The following is a 21,858-nucleotide window of genomic DNA, read 5'->3' on the forward strand; positions in this document are numbered from 1 at the left end:
TAAAGAACATTTTTCTTGTTCTACTTGAAAACAAAATTATGACAATTGAGTACAAAACGTTTAATTAATTTCCTTTCTTTTTTGATGTAAGCCATCAATGCCCAACAGAAAGCACTCCAGGCTGTGTGTATTTGCTGCTGACATTTAGGCTTTGGGGCTTTTTTTCAGCCCCTCTTTATCACTAATTGCAAATAGCCAAAATTCCCTCTTGAAAAGGTGTAATATAAAATACTGAATGAGAAATAACCTTAAAGAAAAAACATTCAGGTTCAGTCATTTTAAAGTCAGATATGGTAGAAATGTGACTTCAGCAATCAGATAGTGATCTCACCACTACCTACTGTACACAATAAACCACAGTGGCTACAAAAAATAGACCTGGAAATAGACCTACAAAGCCAAGAAAACCTCTTGCTGCAGAGTGTGAATTATTAACCTGTTTTACCACCAAAGCCCCCCCCACACATGCCAACAAAGTCCTGTGAAATGTAGTCACTCTCTGTCTGACGCTACTAACGCTACTCAAAACAGAAGCTGCATAGATAGAGTTAAATGGCCCACACCTAAAAACCTTAAAAACATTGCCTTAAACTAAATATCTGGATGTCAGGATCTGATGGACATAGGATAAAAGATTTTTTTTGTTTTTCTCAGTAGTCAATCTTTTTAGCTGACCAGCAACATGGCTCGATTAAAGGCAAAGTCGGCCAATTTGTGATGAGATTCATGATCCCCAGAGGATGAAAACAAGTGACAATAGTGATCTCCTTACTTTTCCTCTTGCACCACCAACAGGTCATTGTTGGTCGTTGGTCCTTTTTTAATAATTATGTGATATGTCTTGACCACTATTAAACAAACTGCAATTAAATTTCCCTCAGGATGAACTGTAATCACTTTGGTAATCCATTAACTTTTCATCTAGCGCCATCATCATCATCATCATCAGTTTTTGACTAATAACCTGCAAAATACATTTCCTATTAGCCTCAGATTTATAGTGTGTGTGCAAAAGGTTCACATGGTAACCATTATATCTGATAAGAATCAGCATGTTAGCTTTCGCATTGTGAGCATATTAGCATTTAGCTCAAAGCAATGCATATGAATACAGTCTCAACGAGCTGCTGGCGTGGCTTTAGATTCTTATGCCATGTCCACACTACGCTGTTTCCATTTGAAAACGCATATGTTTTGCTACGTTTACACTGAGCGTCCACACTACGCCGGCGTTTTCGAGCACCGAAAACGGAGGAGTTTGAAAACGCTCCTGAGGACGGATAAGTTTGAAAACTCCGGGTTGCGTTTTTGTGTGGACGGTCACAAGATAAGATTAGAAACAATGACGCCCACACCTGTGTTCGCTACTTGATTGGTTCCTAGCAGTCATGGCGTGTCCTTCCCTGATTCGTCACACTCCTATCACCTGACTCTTACCCGGAAGCTCACAAACAACAACATTGATTACCGATCGACGACCAGGTTAATTTAACATGGACAACTGATTACATGTGTTGCCGACCTTGTTGTCCCGTTAAAGTCTGCATTATTACGGAGGAAGCAGCTGTTATTGGAGCGATTAGCGAGCCGCCTGACCAGCGGGCGTTATCAGACCTACGGAGCGGACGAAGTGTTTTCCTTTTATTTTTAAGTTTTGTTCCATTTACGTATGTGAAGCTGTAATACATCTATGCATAAGTCACTAAAACCCTATTCTTATGTCACAATGTTAGACACATTTTGACTTACGTTTGTAAAATCAACTTTGACCTGAGACACTTTCTGTCAAAAGGCCTGCCACTATGTCTCAGGCTGATGAAATGGGAGTGTGACTGTTCCTTGGTGGGTCCGAATGGAGGATTGCTGCTCTCAGATGGGTATCCTAACTTAAAGCCCACTGTGACGGTCGGGGCCCTGTGTGATCCCTCGGGTGCTGCATAATGTTTTCACATCCTCTGATCCAGAGGATGGTGCAATTTGGACAGCAATAAATGTTGTTTTTTTTTCTCTCTCTCTTCTGTGTCGGGGCAACTGGGAGCGCTGCTGAAGACTACATGGTCCCTGGGAATGATGTCCTTGTATTCATGTACATATGGAACACTCAACTAAAACAGTCACTGATAACAGACTATATGAAAGAGGCCGATAAGGTCAGGAGTTTGAAAATGTACAAACTGAATACAAAAATGTGTTTGTGTTAAGTTTTGACTAACCTCCTATGTCAGGTTGGTCACTGTGATCTGGATGATAGCCATTGAAGATCGGATATAATATGTGAGAAAGACAGCTGCTGGAGACACCAGAGAGAGCTGGATTTAACATGGGTGTTTGCCTCTTGACATTTTAATGCTTTCCTATTTGTTGCTAACAGGCTATTTTATGCACCATACTTCTGAGCAATCTTCAGTCAATCAAACAGTGGTGGTGTGATGATTTCTTTCCATTGATTTACAATTTATAAAGAGGGCATTTCTTCAAGTTGATATCTTTGTCTGTTCCGCCGTGGCTTCTTCTTCCTCTTCTTCTTCTGTTCTTGCTTTATTTATTCTAAACAATCCAGAATGGTACAAGAAAATCACTTCCTGCGTGCTGACACTTATTTATATGATAATGTAAGAGATTATTACTATGATCTTCCACAACAAGTTTGATTGCTTCATTTAAATAAATTGTATGTCCTGAATATGTAAAAAGAACTATTAAGGATGCAAGTAGTGTAATCTTCAGAGACGAAGACCGTATTTACTCAAAAGCTTGTTGTAACATGAGTGTGGGGCTGAATTCTCCTCTGAAGCCATGGGGAGGTTTTCGTGATTGTTTTCTCTGTGTTCGGTTCTACATGAGTATTCTCTTTGGTCGTTTCTCCAAAGAAAGAAAGATAAAAGGAAATTCCAAAGTCCATTTCTTTTGCTCAGCACAGACTTGTCAGTTGTTATTATGTGGATTTGTTTTGTACTCTTCGAAGAGAAAATAAAAGGTTTAGCGGTGGTCAATCCTTTGAGGTGACACAGCCCATCGCTTATATTTCTTCCAAGGAGCCTGAGGAGGACTGAATACTAATTTGGCCTGTTTTTTTCCCCCTCATAATTTCAAGGAGAGACGAGGAGTTGCAAGATTGCAGCGATCTGGGTGTAACAACCAGCACAGGTTTAGAAGATTGATAATTAGAAACACTGTGATGGACACTCAGGATGAATCCAAAGAAATCTTGAAGATAGAGGGGCAGAGATGAAAACTTGAAGCAGTTGCTTGACATTTCAGTAAATTCGCTTATTCACTTTCTTGCCGAGAGTTGGATGTAAGATTAATACCACTTGCCTGTCTGTTCACTAAATAGGCCTATGAAGCTACAGCAGCTGGTTAGCTTAGAATGGGGAAACAGCCGGAGGGTAACAAAATGTGCCTTCTAAAGCTTACTAATTACTCTACCAATTTATGTATCGGTTGTTTGATTCGTACAGAAACTGGCAAGAAAAAAATAACAATTATTTTCATGACAGAGACTATGTGGACTAGTTTTGGCTCGGAGCAGTTACCAAGCAACCAGCAGAGATTCCAGGAAATTACTGGTCCCATCCAGGAAAGTCTGGTATGCCAAATAGTTTTTCTGAGGATGACAAAATCACGAATCTCCCTACTCTGCCTCTGATTGGCTACTACTGTTGTTTGGTTAGGTTAAGGCATGAGGAGTAACATTGGTTAGGGTTAGGTTAAGAATATAAAGAATACCAGGATAAGCCAGTCAGTGGCAAAGAAGGGCGGGTTATACCTTCGCCATTTTAGAAAAACAAAATATAGAGTCTGGCACACAACTCCCTGAAAATGGTAAATTGTTGTTTTCACTCGTTGTTTTTTTTTACAAAAAATATATGGAGTGCCTTGGTAGCCAAGTATTTACAGCGTGCATATAACGGCAACATCCCGGTTTAAATCCCTCCATGCGACAGTCCTCTATCAAAAATAAGGCTAAAAACGCCCAAAAGATCTAAAACAAACAAGATGTAATGTGTGAATTAGTGAGCTTTACAGGTGCTGGTAAGATGTTTTTGTGACCTTTGAACAGAAGCAGTCAAGATGTTAGCTAAGCTAACCAGCCGCTGGCTGTAGCTTCATAATACTGTACAAACATGAGAGGACGAAATCAATCTTCTTATCTAATTTTTGGCAAGAATTAGTATAAGAGTATTTCTCAAAATGTAAAACTATTTTTTTAAGTTTTCAATTCTGCCCCTTTACCCTTAAAATGTCATTGATTTTTTCCTGAAAGTGTTGACAGTATGTTAAATTATTGAGCTTCAGAGGTGCTGGTCTTACCTTAAGACAGAGCCAGGCTAGTTGTTTTTAGCAGTTTTAGTCTTTATGCTAAGATAAGCCAACCACTACATATCTACTGGTCAGATGGGAGTGGTGTCACATCGCTATGTGATCACCACGACATGGATTGCATGTGTGAGAACAAGGCTCCCTTCCTGCACTTTGCTGCAGACAACAAACTCTTTCCCAAACTCTTTTTGTCAGACACAATTTCCCAATTGTCTCACTCAGAAGTCACACATGCTGTTTTTCTTTGAGGAAACAATCAAAACACTCAGAGGTAATTTGAAGTTGATGAAGACAAATCCCACATCGCTCTATAGTCAAATTGAAATTCAGATTTGGTATGAAAGCTTTTTGTCATAGAAAAGAATTCCCATTTGTCACACATATGCAAAGATTACTGTGCTAAAAAAACCTTCCAACTCTAAAGGAGTCTTTCCCTCCATTCTGTATAATAAGCCTTTATATTTACCACTATCTGAATAAAAAAATCGTCAGTGGCGTTAAAGGGCTTTGTGTGTGTCCTTCTTAGGCAAACACTTGTTACGCTCAGAGTGTGAGCTGTACCTCAAGTCCACAGCCATACCTTCTCAGAATGGAAATAAGAAAATATAGGAACATTTAAATAGGGAGGTCTTTTTTCATTCTTTCTATGACAAACAAAAGGAGACATTTTATTCACGTTTCCATTCATGTACTCCGAATGAGAAGAAACTAATGTGAGATGGTTCTTTATTGGTTTCAAGAGAGATGGAATTGCACCAGCCCAGAGTCTTAGTTGAAGTAACAGATCTTTGATTTAAAGCATTTGACATGTACAGTAGGTAGATCTACTCCAAAGTCATCTTACACAAACCATTGAGACGTTCAGCTCACTGTTGTTTAGAATCCAGTTTTTAATATTTAAATGAACTATAAAAAGCACATTAAAACATTTTCTCATTGTAGTTACAAAAAAATGGGTCACCTAAAGGGCTTCTCATTGCATTCACAGAAGGATTTGAACAGTGGATGTCTAACAGTTAACGTATTTCTCTCTTTAAAAAAAATCCCCACCCAAATATATAAACTTAATTGCTTAACCAAGGTATATACAGGGCATAACATCCTTGCATCTTACAGGTTATCAAGAAAGTTTGAGGTATACAACCAAAATAAAAAGCCTGTCAGAAAAATAAACGGAAAAAAACAACAAATAGAATTAAATAAAGGAAAAATGAATGCCATGATTGCTTCCTACTCGCACAGGATCACAACATTAGTGGGAGATGTTGCCGTATACGTGCTGCTGTGATACTTCCAGCTGTTTCACCTACGGTCACAAGGGCAAAACAGCAAATAACCTCAAGCTTTGGACTATCAATATATACAAAGGGAATACAGTCTAATTTAGCAATAGAGAATTGTTTGAATGCTCACTTTATTTGCATTATGACAAATACACAGTATGTGTTGAACAAAAAATATCATTATCAATTTATTTGATTGGATGATGTCTTTAACTTACACTGTATATCTTTGAACCAACATTGAAATTAAAGAGCCGGAAGCAGAATCTGATACACATGCAAGTTTTGAAAGTGGATTCAGAAATAACAGTATTGTACAAAATAATAATTACAGTTTTTTTTTAATATAATTATCAAAATACACCTTCTTTCTTAGCACCTCTTTATATTTTTGTGTGTTTTGAACAAGCACCGTTGTAGTCGTTTTCATACAGCACCTGGAGAATCCAGAGAGGAGGTCTGTTTCCCCTTATGTCGCCTGACCTCCTCTTGGTTACCTCTGATTCACCCTCCTCTGCCACGCGTTTAATGTCCTTCACCTTTGCTTCATAACGTGGTTAAGTCATGTGGTTCGAGCCCTACAAGGGCAACAAGTATTTTCCTGGGTTACACGTACATACATGGAAAGACATGTTTGCTACACCATCTCTTATTCAAAACTTGCATGTGGCATAGAAAAGGGTGGGGGGCTAGAAATGGGGTTTGGTGGTACCCAAAACGTCTCAACTTGACTCTCTTTGCTGGCCCCATCAAGTCCTTTTTTTTTCTTTTTTCATTTTTATTTAGCCAAGGAAGCAGATGGGTCCAACTTCAAACCCAAACTTCTGGTTAGGGTCCCCAAAGTCAGTCAACATGACATCGATGATGGGAACCTGATCGATTTTGGGAGTATTAATCTCCATCACAGTCTTTCCATAGCCCTTCCTTGTCTGCAACAAGAGAGACACAGAGGAACCAATTAGACATGCAAATCCAAAAGCACACATACTATCACATGTTTCTAACTGCACAAAACACTTTTTCTGTGTGTTCATGCTGATCATTAGGTCAGTCCATTTCCTTTAGACCTGAGCTACTGGGAAAACTTTGCTAATGTGTGTCTGAGAAGAGTCGGGCTTTTTGAAGGCATCCGCTGTCATCAGCTACAATAATAGCTTCCTGCTCTTCCTTGTTTCACCACTAATGTGATACCATTTCAGGAAAAATCGGTCTAGGGCTTACCGCACAACCGTCAGAGAGGGTCTTGATGTAAGGGTTATTGTCATAGGACATCTCCTCATCGTTGGCGCCCAGGAAGCGCAGCGCCTTTTCGTAGCTGTCGCTGGTGGCGTCGTGCCACGCCACGGACTGGTGGCAGCTGTAGGTGAAGTTTTGCCTGGCAGAGGCTGTCAGTAGTCTGAGGAAGGTCATCTGTACCATGTTTATTGAGTTTCCATCCACGTCAACATAGGAAAACTGTTGGTGGGCAAAGAGAGAGTAAGAGGTCAAAGGAAAGAAGCAAAGATGGGTCCACACTTTTTACTTAACAGTTGGATTTATTCATTTGTTTAATGAAAAATAGAATTAAAAAAATACAAGCAATATAAGAAAAGAGATGTGTAAAAATATGGAGAAAAAGTAATACTGCTACTTGTATTATTACTAAGAATAATAAAATAATAATACAGCAATTAGAAGACAAAACATTAAAAGAAAGTGACAAAATACCACAATGCTCTCAAATCTCCGAAAACAATCGGAGCAAATTTCCAAACAGTTATTTGGATTAACTGACCACATATTGGGATACTAAATGATCACTTTCTCGCATGAAAACATATTAAAACGTAATTAACAGCTTTTATTAACAACACTCAGAATTTTCTTTCTGAAGTAAAACTATGAACTATTAATAGTAAAACTCCTAATGCCGCACAGTAAAAGTCTTACTTACTTAAAGTAACATCTGTTCAAGGTGGAGTTTTCAATTCTATGATGCTGGATATTTTAATGAATAGTAATGCATCGTATTTCAATTGTTGTATTTTGTGAGTCAAATTTGAATCTGCAACGTAGCTAGTTCCTCTGAAGTAGAATTACACAGCCAATTAAGTTGCATATTTGTAAGTGCCTTGGGGGCCTTTTGTAAGGTATAAAATGAGTTAGAATAATAACATAATTTTCCATATCTAAACATCCTAATAAATCTTTTGGAACCCTTTTTAGTTGGGGGCCACAGGCAGTTGCTTACCTTGCCTAACGGTAAAGTCTGAACCTGAGTGTATTTCACTGATGTTTCTGACCGTGAGTAGCCGTGATTTGGATGTGTGAGGAACTTTGTCGTGTCAGGTATACTGCTGAGGACTCAAGGAGGAGCAGTGTCGAATGTGAAGTTGTTTGTATGAACGCTTCTCGAAAAAGTTGCAAGCAGCGACACCACAGGCCAAGCGCTCGGCCCGTACTGAACAGGCATGTTTTGAATGGGAACTGCACTCGTTTTTTTTCACAATAAAAATAGACAATGCATTTGTTAGATCTCCAATGACCAGCTTTGTATCTACACGAGCATTTGACCTCATTACTGAAATTTTGTAAAAAATACATTTTGAAGGATTTTGACGACCAGGGAGAATTTAAATATAATTTAAAAAAAAAAGATGAAGTCTGTACTTTATTAATGCTGAAGGCAATTAAAAGATTAAAACTTAATTTCTATGAGAAAAAACAGCTGATCTCCCAATTTTCCTTTGTAATATGTATAGTTTTTTCAGATATTAAGATTATGTACTGGCCCAAATAATATTGAAATAATTCAGTTCACTCAGAACACTAAATATGACAAACTGGCTCATGTAAAAACACCTGTAACAATTAAACAGAGGTTTTTCAATTGATGTACAGTAACCATGGCTGCCTCTTAACCTTAACCCATCTAAGGCTAGTGGCTAATAGTTACAAGGTAACATTAACCCTAGTTGCAGTCAGAGGATTTCTACACTTGGGCATCAGTTAGTCTTGCGGTACTAAGTCTTACATTGTCAACATCATCTAATTACTGTATTATATCTGGAGTCGTCCTCATTAGGTTGACTGGCAGTATATAAAACATGAGTATAGCACTGTGTGTTAAAATAGTTGGTCTCCATGTAAAGTACAGTAGGAAAACAGGGTTTTCAAAAGGCTCTGAAAGTTGTGCAGAATACACAGCAAGCAAGATACATTTAAACATCATTGTATTATTTTTTCTGTGGTCATTAAATACCACATATACAGCACTTTGTGCAACAGTATACTCTCATACTTTTCTATCTCTTTTAACGAAGCTTGAATCTAGAGTAACAAGAGGTCAACGGTACACACGTGACCCTGACTGGAACACTGACTTTGTGTGAACCTTGTCTGAATATGTACTTTGAAAGAGCTACCAGGAGATGTACTGTGCTGTGTAATGTTCTGTCACAGTCAGTCTTTTAAAGTCTTCTCTCTCTTGAAATACATCAGCATGCCATGTTTGATGGAGCAGGGCAAACTTGTTTCTTTCATTTCTGACTACAAGAACTAGTAGCTGATGTTTACGGAGATGATTGTATCTGTTCAAGGGCAGAGAGAGGTCTACTGGAATGTTAAAACACTGAGGCATTCTGCTTGAATCCTCTGTAATGTTTTATCGATGCTCTCTTCTTTGTATAGAACAGGCTAAGAATTGTAATGAGTTGGAATGACAATAACTGAAAATGAGGCACTAGTTCAAAAGGATGTAGATTATTTCAACTAAAAGCCAATCTGTGCATTCTCTCTGCTCTGGCTTTTCCTAAAATATGGACACACTCTAACCATTAGGCAGTTTGGGAGTTCTTTATGGGAAGCAACTTTGGGTCACTGCTTCACAATTTCATGGGTGGTGCTGCTATTTGAGTCTATTAGCAGCTGCTTGCCATTTTGCAGTGTCCCTGCACAGGTTCATAGGAGAGATGGAGCAATCCATTTAGTTTAGCACTGAGTGAAGGAGTTTCTGTTTTGTGTGGTAAACTGAAGCAGACGGATGAAAGAAGAAGAAAAAAACACTTACTATTTTACCACGCTTAAATTCACTGAACCATGTCCCAGGGACTTCCTTGGGCCATGACGATATTCTGACCTGTGGAAAACCAGACGGGGCGGATTAATACTAGACAATATAATCATGGGCATTATATTTTGTTGTGAATTATGATGTGAACATTAAAATGAAAGCTAAGCCTAAAGGGTAGCATCAAAGTTAGTCATCTGGGAGCAGAAGGTAAACCTGTATACTTTTTTAATATCTTTGAAATATTGTTTTCACAAATTTCATAGAGTCAAATCATTCTGTAGCATTGGCCTTTTGGTGGTTTTTGTGTTGTTTGCACAAAAGTGAATATCAAATCTATACACGCTTAGCCCTGAAGTAAATCAGATGGCTGCCTTTGACAACTTCAGTCTCGTGCTGTGCCGTTTGTTGATGTGTTGGTTTATTAACATGATGGCTTAATATTTGATGAGAAATGATGATTAGAAACAGGCAGTTATGAATCTTGTGGTTACAAATCCAAAGTCACTTACTCCATTAGACTTCTTATCTGGATAGATGCAGGTTTCGCCCCCAGCGGTGAAGTTACAGTAGACTTTGAAGGAGTCCCCAGAGCAGCCTTGGTTTGGATCAATCCAATATTCGCCTACGGAGAACCAAGCACACTCAAACACCCTGTTCTACTAGCGTCCACAGAAAATGTATTGAAGCTACTTTTCAGAATTAAGTGTACTAGAATTTCTTGATCATATTTGAAATTGTGCTTTAAAGTAATTTACTGCTCATTGTTATGGCTTATTCACAGCTAGATAATATGTTATCATGCCTGAAGCAGGGTATAATTGATGTGCAACAATTTTTGTCAAAACATATTCCTCAACAGAAGTAAAATAAGTAATGATATCCATCAGAGGGCCTAGAGGTCGTGTCAAATTACTTAATCAATCTGTAGTGGGCACACATTTAACAAAAGAGACAAACCAAAAGACACCAAAGGAAAAATGGGAAACGTTCGAACACTGATGAGTCCAATCTTCTCTGAGCAGTGTTCTCAATCACTGTTTTCAACAAAAAAGTTAGTTTTTTCACTTGAGTATCAGTCAGAAAACCAGGTGTCTTGACCAGAATCTCTAGTTTCTCAATCACAGAGGGATATGACGCTCTGCTGCAGCCTGACTCTGTGATTTACACTGACAAGAGGGCTGTGTTTTTATTTCAATTTCTCTTTCAGCATCTCTTTACTTTAACATCAAACACTCCTGCTTAGATTGAGCTTACCATCAGGGAACTCTGGGTGGCAGAGCTGCAGATCTTTGCATGTCCTGGCAGGGTTGTTTTGTGTGCCCATCGGGTATTTCATGCGTTCGATGTCCTGTTTGAGGTTGTTGAGTGAGCCGAAGATGTCTTCCATGCCCTCGCCGTAGTCCATGATTGCAGCGGCTGCGTCTGACTGTATGTCACTGGAGCGCTTGGTCTTCCTGGGTGACTGGATGGGCAGGGGCTGGATGACTTCACCTGGTGGGCCCTGTACGGTGTGGTGGGAAAAGCTGTTTAAGATTTCATGCCAAAAGACTGACCATAGATGTTGTGCAATGCTGCAGTACTGTGACAATTATAACTTAGTGGTACAATAGGCAACAGTCTTTAATACTCACAGGAGGACCAGGAGGACCAATTGTACCAGTGTCTCCTTTTGTACCAGCAGGCCCCTGAGAGAAACATGCATAGAAACATGTCATCTCAGATAAATCTAACATACACACAGTGACAAAATGCCTTTGAAAACTCTGATAGTACTCACACTTGAACCCTTGGATCCTTTGGGACCTTGAGGACCCTGCATGAGATAGGACATAATAAGACATTGTATCATCAGTGTAGAATCTGAATGAATGACTGAATCAGTAAAAGACTTACAGGCAGACCAGGGGAACCTGGGGGACCGAGAGGACCGGAGGATCCACCGATACCCTGTGAACAGATGAGATGAAAGCAGAAGTCAGATATACATCAAAGAATCATAGGAGACAAAAGTATTAATGTGAGGCTTGAATGAGTGAAATGAAAAAGCGAGACTAAACTGGCAAAGGACCAGGGATATGTATACATAGTTTATGAGCTGAACAAATGCATAATGAGCTTTCTTGTGAATGTCTTTATTTTAGCAATCAAGAAAAGGCCAAACACTGTGCCTGTGATATGCCATTTCTTTGAACCCAGCAATTCACAATCTTATGGCTCAATTTTGTCAGAAAATAAAGACAAACAATATGAGGCCTATTTTCAGTCATTAAAATAGAAATGGTAAACTGAGTGGAAACCTTTTTGAAGCCTTTGAGCTCTGAGAAAAGGGGACGTTATGATTTCATTAGGCTTAATATCCAGATACTTAATCTAACCCATCATCTTAAATCACTAAGCCAGGGCAGTACAAGGGCCACAGCAGGACAGAATAGCACATTCAGTCGTTCTGCAATGTTTATTTAAAATGGATGAAGGCTGTCATAAGTCTTTTATCGAGTCTGAGCTTCAACCTTCTGTCAGTACTGATTCCTGCTTCAGTGATGGAGAAAAATATCTTAATTTTAATGAAAAGGAAACTTTTTTTTGTGTTTTCCACAATGAAGGTATATTATCACAGCAGGTGTCAGATACTCAGAAATGGATCACAATGGGTGGAAGTTGTGTTAACAGTGAAAGGTTCAAACGAGATGCCTCAAAGTCTTGTTAATATTGTGTTTTTACACCCTTTGAGCAATATGAACGAATAATCCAATCTGTCAAAAGCCAGAACCAACACAATGTTAGCTCTGCACTGCATTGCCTTTTTCAGTGGGTTTGGTCAACAGCAAGTGCCTGTGGTAAGACCTTTGGCAACAGTGGAAGGGCAGCAGGTGGAGGGCAAACGGCCCGAGGACCAACGTGGCAATGGAGCGTATCAATTACTTACACCGTCGCCTTTGCCACCGGGAGAACCTTGGGGCCCGGGCAAACCTCGGTCTCCCTTCTCTCCTTGCTCACCAGGGGGTCCGATCAGGCCAATCAAACCTGGATGACCCTGTAGGACAAAAAGAGTTAAAGATAACAGCAATGTCCCTTTGTTTACTTGAACTTTAAAGCTATTGCCTACATGTCTGACATGGGCAAAGCTCCAATGGTTTTCTTCCCAAAAACTGCAATGCACATGGGAGGCTGTGAAGAGTGACGTTTCATTACAATACAAATCCTCAGGCTTTATAATTGAAATGTCTCTACTGAAAGAGAAACACCAAAATAAATAACACAAAATACTCACAAACAATTCACAACACAAAGATGATGACTTTGAAATAGGCAAGCCCTCTTACCAGGTCCAATGATTTGACAGCATTAAAAACGCACAACTCGCAACACGGTGTCTCTATTGTGTGCTTTTAAACTGCTCTCTCTCAAGCCATCATGTCAGTGTGTGGGAGGCAATTTAGACAGAGTAATGTGTGCTGTCCGAATATCCTTTGTAGTTATATTTCACCAGCAAATTTGACAGTGGCAGCGAAGAAAAGAGCAAGATTAGACAGATTAGAGTGATACATCACATTTAGCTGCATATTCAATCCTATTGAGAGTTTTTCTGTTACAGCAGCTGTGGCAAAATCTAATTTTGTTTCCTAAATGTTAACATATGCGCTAATATAAACGTTGCTTTGTAATTCTAAAAGATGTCTTGCTTATGATCAATTGCAGCCGTGGAAGCTTTGTGCTCGTGGTGGGCAGCCTTGACTGGAGTCTCAACCTAGATCACGATCCCCAGGTTCCTTTCACTGCTTTCATGTTTGTCTTCCAGCCTATTTGAAAGTGGAAAGTGAAAGAGCTTGCAGTCAGACACAAGAAGAGACGCTATGCTCACCTTTTCACCTTTAGACCCAGGGTCACCTTTCAGGCCAGGAAGACCAGGAGGACCCTAAACATCGACAGCAGAAGAAAAGGGAAGACAATTAGACAGGACAGGGTGCTGAAAATAAGCAAATAATAAGGACAGAAAAATATGAAAGGGAAAAAAAGAAGAGGCATGAAAATCATAAATTATATAGAGAGAAACTGATCCCTTCATGTATTACGGATATGAATTTTAGGGACAGTTCAGCTTTCTTTGTTTAACCTGTATTTAGGACTCCAACTCTAGCTGGATGGATAAATGTGAGAAAGACGGAGAGAGGGAGAGGGATTTTATACATACTAACCATCGGACCAGGTGGGCCATCTTGTCCTGAGGAGCCGGGCAGTCCTTGTTCACCCTGTGAAAAGCCATTCAATTGCAGTGAGCATTATAGCGTCCTGTATTTTCTCTGGCCTGCCATTGATTTGCTGTGCTCAGCATGATGATTAATAGCCCAAACAGGGGAAAAAAAGAGTGCTGGAATAAACAAGCACAACTAATGTATAAGCCAAATGGGTGTATTGATTATTCCATGAAGTCTATCATCATACCTTTTTATGTGTGTACACTGTGGGTGTGTGCCTGTGTTTGACCATGCTTGTGTGTTTGAGAGTAGAGAGATGCATATGCAGTGTATCACAGGGAACGTTCGCTGTTGTAGCTCAGACTTACGACAGGACCAGGGATTCCACGCAGACCCTCTGGACCGGGTTTTCCTGAAGGTCCCTGGGGTCCAACCGGTCCGGTTTTACCCGCTGGACCCTCGGAACCTGCCTCACCCTGTATGCAAATGTTTTGAAAGCATGACTCGGGTTAAAAAATACAACACAATTTAGGAACTTAAGCTTATTTTTCCTGGCGGAAAGTAGCGTACACCTGACATATTAATTGAATGTATTTGTATCAAAGCAGCTGTTATTTACTGATATTTTGATTAATGACATTTTATGAGACATTACAACTTTGAAACAAAACATCAGTCAAATAAACAAAGTGAACACTCTAGAGGTAGATGCCATGAGGTTGGTATATCTGGTTCTTTACAAAAATCTAGATATTTGTCAAGTTTGGTAGTGGTATAGAATAAAAAAATCTTCTTGTACAACTTCTAAAATCTGTTCCACATAAAGAACTCTTGATATGTCAGGTTTTCTCTGGAGCCTATCTTGGTATCCTAGAGTATTCGTATCAGAATTCAGCTGCAGGCTGCTTCTAGCTTTAAATTATGCTGAGATAGTATGCAGTGTGTAGATCGGGAAAATGGGGACAAGTAAACAAGAGTCTGAGTTATCAAATGAGAAAAAAAGGCTCTTGTTCCTCCAAATGAGGTTGAGGACAGGGACAATAATATACGGCGCTACATCCTACTGTGTTTTCATTCTCGGGTCATGATAAGATGAGTATGGCCTCAGGATCAGGGTCTGCCACAGCTGACGGAAAAACGTCAATATGCACAGACTAGACAGAGCTCATGAAATCAAGTTTGAGCTACAAGGCTTTTACAGGGTACAGGCTTATAGCAAATCTCTCCTTTACTGAGATTATTACAATCACAGCTGTAATTCTGTTTTGTTTTTTTGGAATTTCAAGATTCAGATCTATAAGCACGAGTTCAAGGCCATTTCATTAAGGTAGTCTTTCAATGCAACTATTTACAAAAATGCAGTATATAAGCAGGTAACAATACTATCATACCATAGTAGTATAGTTTTTACTACACTATTATATTACTATAGTATAGTAATATACTTTTGAACAGATTAGCTGAGAGGAGAGGTATGTTTTTGTAGTAAATATCATTTATATTCAGCGTGCTCATGCTGGTGATGATTGATTCTGCCCATGCACAAAGCAACAGATCATATGTATAGATTTAGACACTGATGAAACAAGGAGATTGGTGTCAAACGAGTGCTAACTCAGAGAGAGAAAAACTCTGAATACTTGGGAGCTTGACTGTTTTTGTCTTGAAATTAACAATGCAAGAAACAAGTGAATCTTAGTTTTACTCAAATAGTCTGCATCCATACATTTCCATCTAATCTAGGGTGGAAATTGAATTACGTCTGCGTTTTGGTGCTTTTAATTCAAATGGGGGAACAATGTGTGTACGGTGAGACGACTCTACTGTGAGAAGGACGAGTTGATTTTGTTACCTTAGCGCCCTTCTCTCCTTGCCTGCCCTCTGAACCAGCAGTCCCCGGAGGTCCCTGAGGAAGACGACAGAACACTGCTTTAGCACTTTAACACAGCATCGACACACAGGAACTGTACAAAACAAAAGTGAATGTTCATCGTTGACCTTCCACAGTATTTCAGAGGTTGACATCAGTAAGCAAAACAAATCATCAGCACTAATGAAGCGCCTTGGTACCCCAGTGGTTACAGGGCATGCTATGTAACCGCAACGTCCTTGGTTCGATTCGGGCTTTGTGACCTTTGCTGCGTTTCTCTCTGCCCCATCTAAACTGTCCTCAAATTAAGGTGGAAATGTCAAAAAATAACTCTGGTGCCTCTTGGTATTTCAGTTTAATTTGATTCGATTTCATGTTGAACAATTGTCTTGCCTGATAAGTACTTGGTGGATGCTGTCTTCAGACGGATGATAATCCGATGCCCTTGAATCTGCACTACTTCAGGGATCAAGATCTATTTGAGTGACTTGGACTTGTCTGCCCACAAAACCATACAATCTTGCGGTGTAGTAATGTGCTAACACACATAGAAACACACCAGCTTCTTCAGTCATGCTAAGGGTTGGCAAGGGTCGTCTTTTCTGACTGGTCAGGAGCTCTCAGGCCCACAACGAATTCTTTCAACTCCACCTCCAGTCGTCCCTCTTCAAAACCACTCTCCATCCAAATTCCATTCTCATCTTAGCTGATGGAAGCCTGAGTGCTATTGACTGAGAGGCTATGAAGTGAGCTCTCCCCCGTGCTTGGAGCTTTCATCTTCTCCTGATGTGTACCTCTTACTGGTGGGGAAGAGGTGGGCTCTTGATCAGCACAAAGAGCCATTTCAATTGTAGCGCGATACACAGCAGTCAACGTGTAGGTGTGTTAATCGTGTTCGGGTTGCCACGGCACCTTTTGTTGTCTCTGCAGCATCAGGCATAAGAGACACTTTATTGTTGTTCTTAATTGCATAAAATTGTTACCCGTGTCTTAGAACACATGAAAGGTAACACTCAGTAGTGACGTTAACTGCGCAAAAGCCAGATGAGGCTAATAACTTTTAGATATTTCTTTTTTCAAGAAGCAAAGTTGAATACATATCCAGTATTAAGGCAGATTAATATAAAAGGTGCTGCTATGCTATGCTAAATGGACTAATTCAGAATCAGAGGCTGTGCTGGGGAGATTTAAGGATTGTTGCAATTTTCTACAGGCGAAAGGCAGCGAAGACAGAAAAAGGGCCAACAGATCCTAAACAACTCTTGCTGTGCAATTATGTATTCAAAGGAGCAACCTGTCGGGTAGCAGCCGGGATCATCTTAGGTCCCTTTCTTTCTCTCAGCGATTAAAGACCTATGAGTGATAAAATAGCCCTTTTCCTTACCATAATCCCTAGGCCATTTGGTGCAGCAGATGCTGATACCATGCTAAATACTGAGAATGTAAATTTCATTGGGCATATTAGAAAAAGCAATCAACCCTAGTTTAGAAATGCATGACATGTCGTTCTTTGAAATGCAGCCAGTCACTTGAGATTGTGACTTTTCTTTCAAATTCAGGAGAATAGCTGCTCATTTTGATGTGGACTTTGAGCTCCACATCATATTGGAAATATGTTAATATTCCACATCAGATGTGTGCATTCAAGGAGTAGCTTGCTGGCTTTGATATTTCACTCATTTGTCTCCACCTCATACTGTAGGATACTAGATAGAGTGAGAATGGACATCATAGAACATTGCTGTGTCCAAACTCACTCTCTCATTAACTACTCCCTTCAAACTATCCAGAGCGTTCTATGGATAAAACTCATTCGGACACTACAAGTACTTGTCCGTTTGTGTTTACTTTGAGTCCACTTTATAGGGTATAATAATTGTCACTATACATTACACTATATAGTGACCAGTGGGTGATTTCGGACACAAACATTAACTTTCAATGTTAAAATCTTTGCATTCGGATTTGTAACCAGTTTTTTTTTTAAGTAGACACCCAGTTCCTCTGGTAGGCTGACAAAAATGTGATGATAATCACATCACAATCGACACATTAAAGGTTTCATTTGATTTCATTCTTTTTTTGGTGGGCAGTGCTAAAGCCCACCCTTCTCTTCTCATAACAACTTTACCACGTCCATGTTATGCCTTTGTTTTGCTCTGACTGTCAGTCAAGCAGCCATGGATCAATAATGTGTCAGACTTGCTATATCGCTCTCTGCTTTCTTCCCACTGCCGTGAATGAGTTTGGAACCCGCGGCTCCTTTTTCCTGCTATTTTTCTGTAAGCCTTTTCAATTTCTTGCTAAGAGAAAAAAATAAAGATTCATGATTTTCACATCCTGCCATTCATTTCTCAACAGGCTTTGAGGGAGATTTCTTTGCAGACAGCAAAATGGCTTGACCCCTTAAATCTCCCACTTTGTTTTCCCCACTCTTCTTTTAATGAGAATGAATCTCTCCTGCTTTACTGTCAAGATTGAGTTGTTGAGGAGGAGTTGTTGCAAAGCGTGGCGGGATACCGGTCTGTTGGCTATGAAGCCAGAATACAATGCCAACAGATGCACACTCCCTTCATCTATTTTAAAATAGGGCTAAGACATTTCACAAGGGCTTGTTGAGTCATGATTTTAACACTAACAAAAGCTTTGGTCAGCAAGAGATTTCATATCAAAACAGCACACTCTTGCAATGATAAAATGCCAACAATGGGGACTATCAGACTGGCCTATCTTGGGATGTACAAATAAAATGCTGCAGTACTCTTAGTTTTAATGGTCACAGACTTACTCTCTTGCCAGGTGGTCCAGATGGGCCAGCTTCTCCTGATGGACCTGGAGGTCCCTGAAAACAAGCAAGGAGACAGGAGATGCATGATGCCATTACAGACAATAAAACAAGTTGTATTAACAAATGAGTCAGGGCTGGTATGAATTTTCATGAGAGCAGCATGCTTCACTAAATCTCTCGTTATGTCAGCCAAAAAGGACAATAACGCACAGACCATATTGACATTTAGGGAACATTCAACCCCGGGATAGTCCAAGAGTTAAGCCAAAACCAAAAGTTGGATGAGTCACTGCACTGCCTGAAATAATACATGTTGTGATTCTTGACACACTCTCATCCAATTATCTCTGAGTTAATTGCAAGCAATCAAACCAATTTTTTATCATTTGCATTGGTAAATATTTGGCAGTTATTGAGCTGTTTTATGGGTTGAGTACACAGATACATGGAAATTTCGAATAACAGGCGGATAGATAGGTTTTCCTTTCAAAGAACACTGAGCCATTATATGAAGTTAAACATGTTTTAAAATACCTTCTAAGCACAATTTTTCGACTGTAGCGTTTCAGTATGCAATCATAAACATTCATTCATTCATTTAAAGTTCAAATATGCAACATTCATGGAGTTGATAAACTATTTTCTGTGGTATTCTTTGGCAATGGCAAAGGCTCATTTACATTCATGAATGTTAATCAGAGATGTGATTAATTGTGCTCTACACAGGGCTAGCACATTATTGTTTGGCTTTTATTTCGAATCAAACTTAATGGATCTGCAAAGCAGATAAGTCCATTTACCCTACATCCAAGAGTATGGAGTAAATATAATGATTTACAATGCTGCAGTGTCAATTATTTACTGACTAGATGTAATTACAGCTCTTACTACAGGCAACATTTTGGTGGACTACTTTAATATAAAATAAACGTAAACAAGACACATTCATACTCATTCGTGAATAGTAGCTGATTGTTGTGCTAATTACATTTTATTAGGTGTTTGTAAAGCGTACATGACATATACTCATGCAGTCATTTGTTTCGTCCAAATAATGTGAAAATACAACAACTTACAGGCTGACCGGCTTCACCATCGTCTCCTTTCTCTCCTGATTCTCCATCCGTGCCCTGTAAAAGAGAGATGTGCTGGTTAGATAATGTCTGTCACGTGAAATATTCATCCTCTACTTTAACAATCATACAGTTTCATTTATGGATGATTCCCAAGACAAAAACCTAAATCATTTAATGTTTATGGGCCTATATAGAGTGAATATTGCTTAAAAGATTTCATACTTACAGCAACACCTGCCTCTCCAGGAGGACCAGGGTCTCCAGGGAATCCAACGGGTCCCTTTAATGGAGAGATATAAAATACATCAGTGAAGCAAAAGAAACAGGATGCAGGTATTAAGGACGTGGATAGGAATTTAGACCGTGATTTAGTCCTGGCGTACCTGGTAACAACCGTTGAAGGCAATTTGATGGACTTAATGATGATGTTGCAAATCCATGAGAAAAAGTGTCACTGCATGCCATTACCACGCAGGCATAAAATATAATCCTCCCCAATAAAAAGGCTTTTAAGTTCTTGAATATGTGCTAGAATAGAATTGCCTGCCTAACGGCCGGTAGGGGACATTTCCTTTAAAGCAGTACATTTAAGCCTGGTAGACTGAGTGACAGAAAAGATTTCTTTTTAAATTGATTTTGAGAGTATTTGGCGGACTTACAGGGTTGCCCTTTGGCCCGTCATCTCCAGGTGGTCCTTTGGCACCCGCAGGTCCAGCAGCTCCAGGGGGGCCAGCCTCTCCTTTCTCTCCTCTCTCGCCTTTAGGTCCCTATAGTGATGAACGAAGGATGGAAATTGACATGTGGACAAATGCTGCTGAGAGCAATTGGGTCCAAAGCTGAGCTCAGTGTGTAACAAAGGACAACAACTCTGGATGGTCAACAGTGCTGATGTGAAATGAGACTGAAAATTTTTTTTTTCAGCACCAAGAGCTCTTAGATATGAAGGTAATGTGCCTCTACAGTCTTGTTCAATTTTAATCAATTTTAATCACAGTTTAAGCATTGTATTTAATGATTTTACTCCACAAACACTTTTTACAGTACGGTGACATCCACATCTTAATAGTGTTTTATCACTTATGTATATTTAGCATGTACAGTATGTGGCTTCATGCATGTTTCATGTCTGTTTGTCTAGTGTTTGTCAGTATTGTGTGCAGTTTTCAGATGGATGGATGATGATGAACATCAGCTTTTAGCTGTATTAAATTATAAAAAATGTTATTGCAGCAATTTTGTTAAATATTTTACATGATGCCTTACAAAATAAAGTTAATTAATAGTTAAATGTGTTCATTAATTAAGTAAATGATATTTAACTCAATCATTTTTTGTTAGTAGTAACTAATGCAACATTATGTCTACACTATATTGTAGTAATTAGTTATTACTGAGTTAGTATTGTCCCAATGCCATCAGTACTAACACTTGTAAAAAGACAAAAGAATAGCTGAAAGGCATTGGCTTCAGATGCCTTAGATGAGGGGCTTAAGCTGCACACTGACTTTGGAAATGTCAATGACACCAGCAGTTTGATGGGACCTAGCAGGGGACATTATGAATGCTTGTCATCACGCTCCTCTGCCACTCCCACTGGAGATGAGCCATCTTTTCAATCTGCTGTTGTACCTCAATAATAATTAATGAGGCAGCAGAGCTAATAGAGCCATCAATGACGTGTGCTTGGTAAATGTTTAAAAAAAGCTAAACAAATTGTCATAAATCTCTCTCTGGCAGTAACATGGGAAAGCATATGGATATGGTAAACTTACATGAAATCTTTCAGAATCTTTTCAAATTGAATGTGACATTCACTATAACACTATAGTATATTAGAACAATCTAACTGCTAGGTATTACAGATGATTTACTAAACTTTTAAAGTCCTTTACTTCTGCACCTTTTAAGCCATCAAAACAGGGCAAATCACAGCTAAAAGCTGTACTCAGCAAAGTGGGTGTTTTGATGCCAACTTGCTTCATGATGTCTGCAATGATTGCTCTTTAGGACAGAAGCACCATGGCGTATCCTCTTGGTAATTATATTTTAAGAGTCCTGGAAGATACTCAATTTGGCACGCCAGGTGGACATGGGGTGCAAAGCAGAAGAGCCATGCTGAGATGAACGACCAGCCTCAATGTGAGGAGCAATTACTTGCAGTGTGATGAATACAAAGTGTCACACTAAAGAAAAAAAACCTTCTTGTTAGATTGGCTTTTGCACTATATTCGCCTAAAGCTATCCATTAAGCAACCGTTTTCCTGATGATGA

General features: G+C 39.4%; 1 protein-coding gene across 4 annotated transcripts in view; it reads right to left on the minus strand.

Moving 5' to 3' along the window:
* Positions 1-5,252: 5,252 nt before the first annotated feature.
* Positions 5,253-21,858, minus strand: part of col11a1a (collagen, type XI, alpha 1a) — a 79,278-nt gene continuing 62,672 nt past the window's right edge. For all 4 annotated transcript variants that reach the window (XM_031876706.1, XM_031876708.1, XM_031876707.1 and 1 more), the window contains 17 exons: positions 20,247-20,354; positions 19,814-19,867; positions 19,588-19,641; positions 18,512-18,565; positions 15,706-15,759; positions 14,222-14,329; positions 13,854-13,907; positions 13,520-13,573; positions 12,584-12,691; positions 11,551-11,604; positions 11,435-11,470; positions 11,289-11,342; positions 10,912-11,158; positions 10,167-10,279; positions 9,655-9,723; positions 6,828-7,061; positions 5,253-6,535 (listed from right to left, as the gene is read on the minus strand). In XM_031876706.1, coding sequence (XP_031732566.1) covers positions 6,389-6,535; positions 6,828-7,061; positions 9,655-9,723; positions 10,167-10,279; positions 10,912-11,158; positions 11,289-11,342; positions 11,435-11,470; positions 11,551-11,604; positions 12,584-12,691; positions 13,520-13,573; positions 13,854-13,907; positions 14,222-14,329; positions 15,706-15,759; positions 18,512-18,565; positions 19,588-19,641; positions 19,814-19,867; positions 20,247-20,354 — 1,602 coding nt within the window. In that variant the 3' untranslated portion in view covers positions 5,253-6,388. The remainder of the gene's footprint in view (positions 6,536-6,827; positions 7,062-9,654; positions 9,724-10,166; positions 10,280-10,911; positions 11,159-11,288; positions 11,343-11,434; positions 11,471-11,550; positions 11,605-12,583; positions 12,692-13,519; positions 13,574-13,853; positions 13,908-14,221; positions 14,330-15,705; positions 15,760-18,511; positions 18,566-19,587; positions 19,642-19,813; positions 19,868-20,246; positions 20,355-21,858) is intronic.

This window comes from Anarrhichthys ocellatus, unplaced genomic scaffold, assembly GCF_004355925.1.
Source record: "Anarrhichthys ocellatus isolate YVR2014 unplaced genomic scaffold, GSC_Weel_1.0 scaffold113, whole genome shotgun sequence".
Taxonomy (NCBI): Eukaryota; Metazoa; Chordata; class Actinopteri; order Perciformes; family Anarhichadidae; genus Anarrhichthys; species Anarrhichthys ocellatus.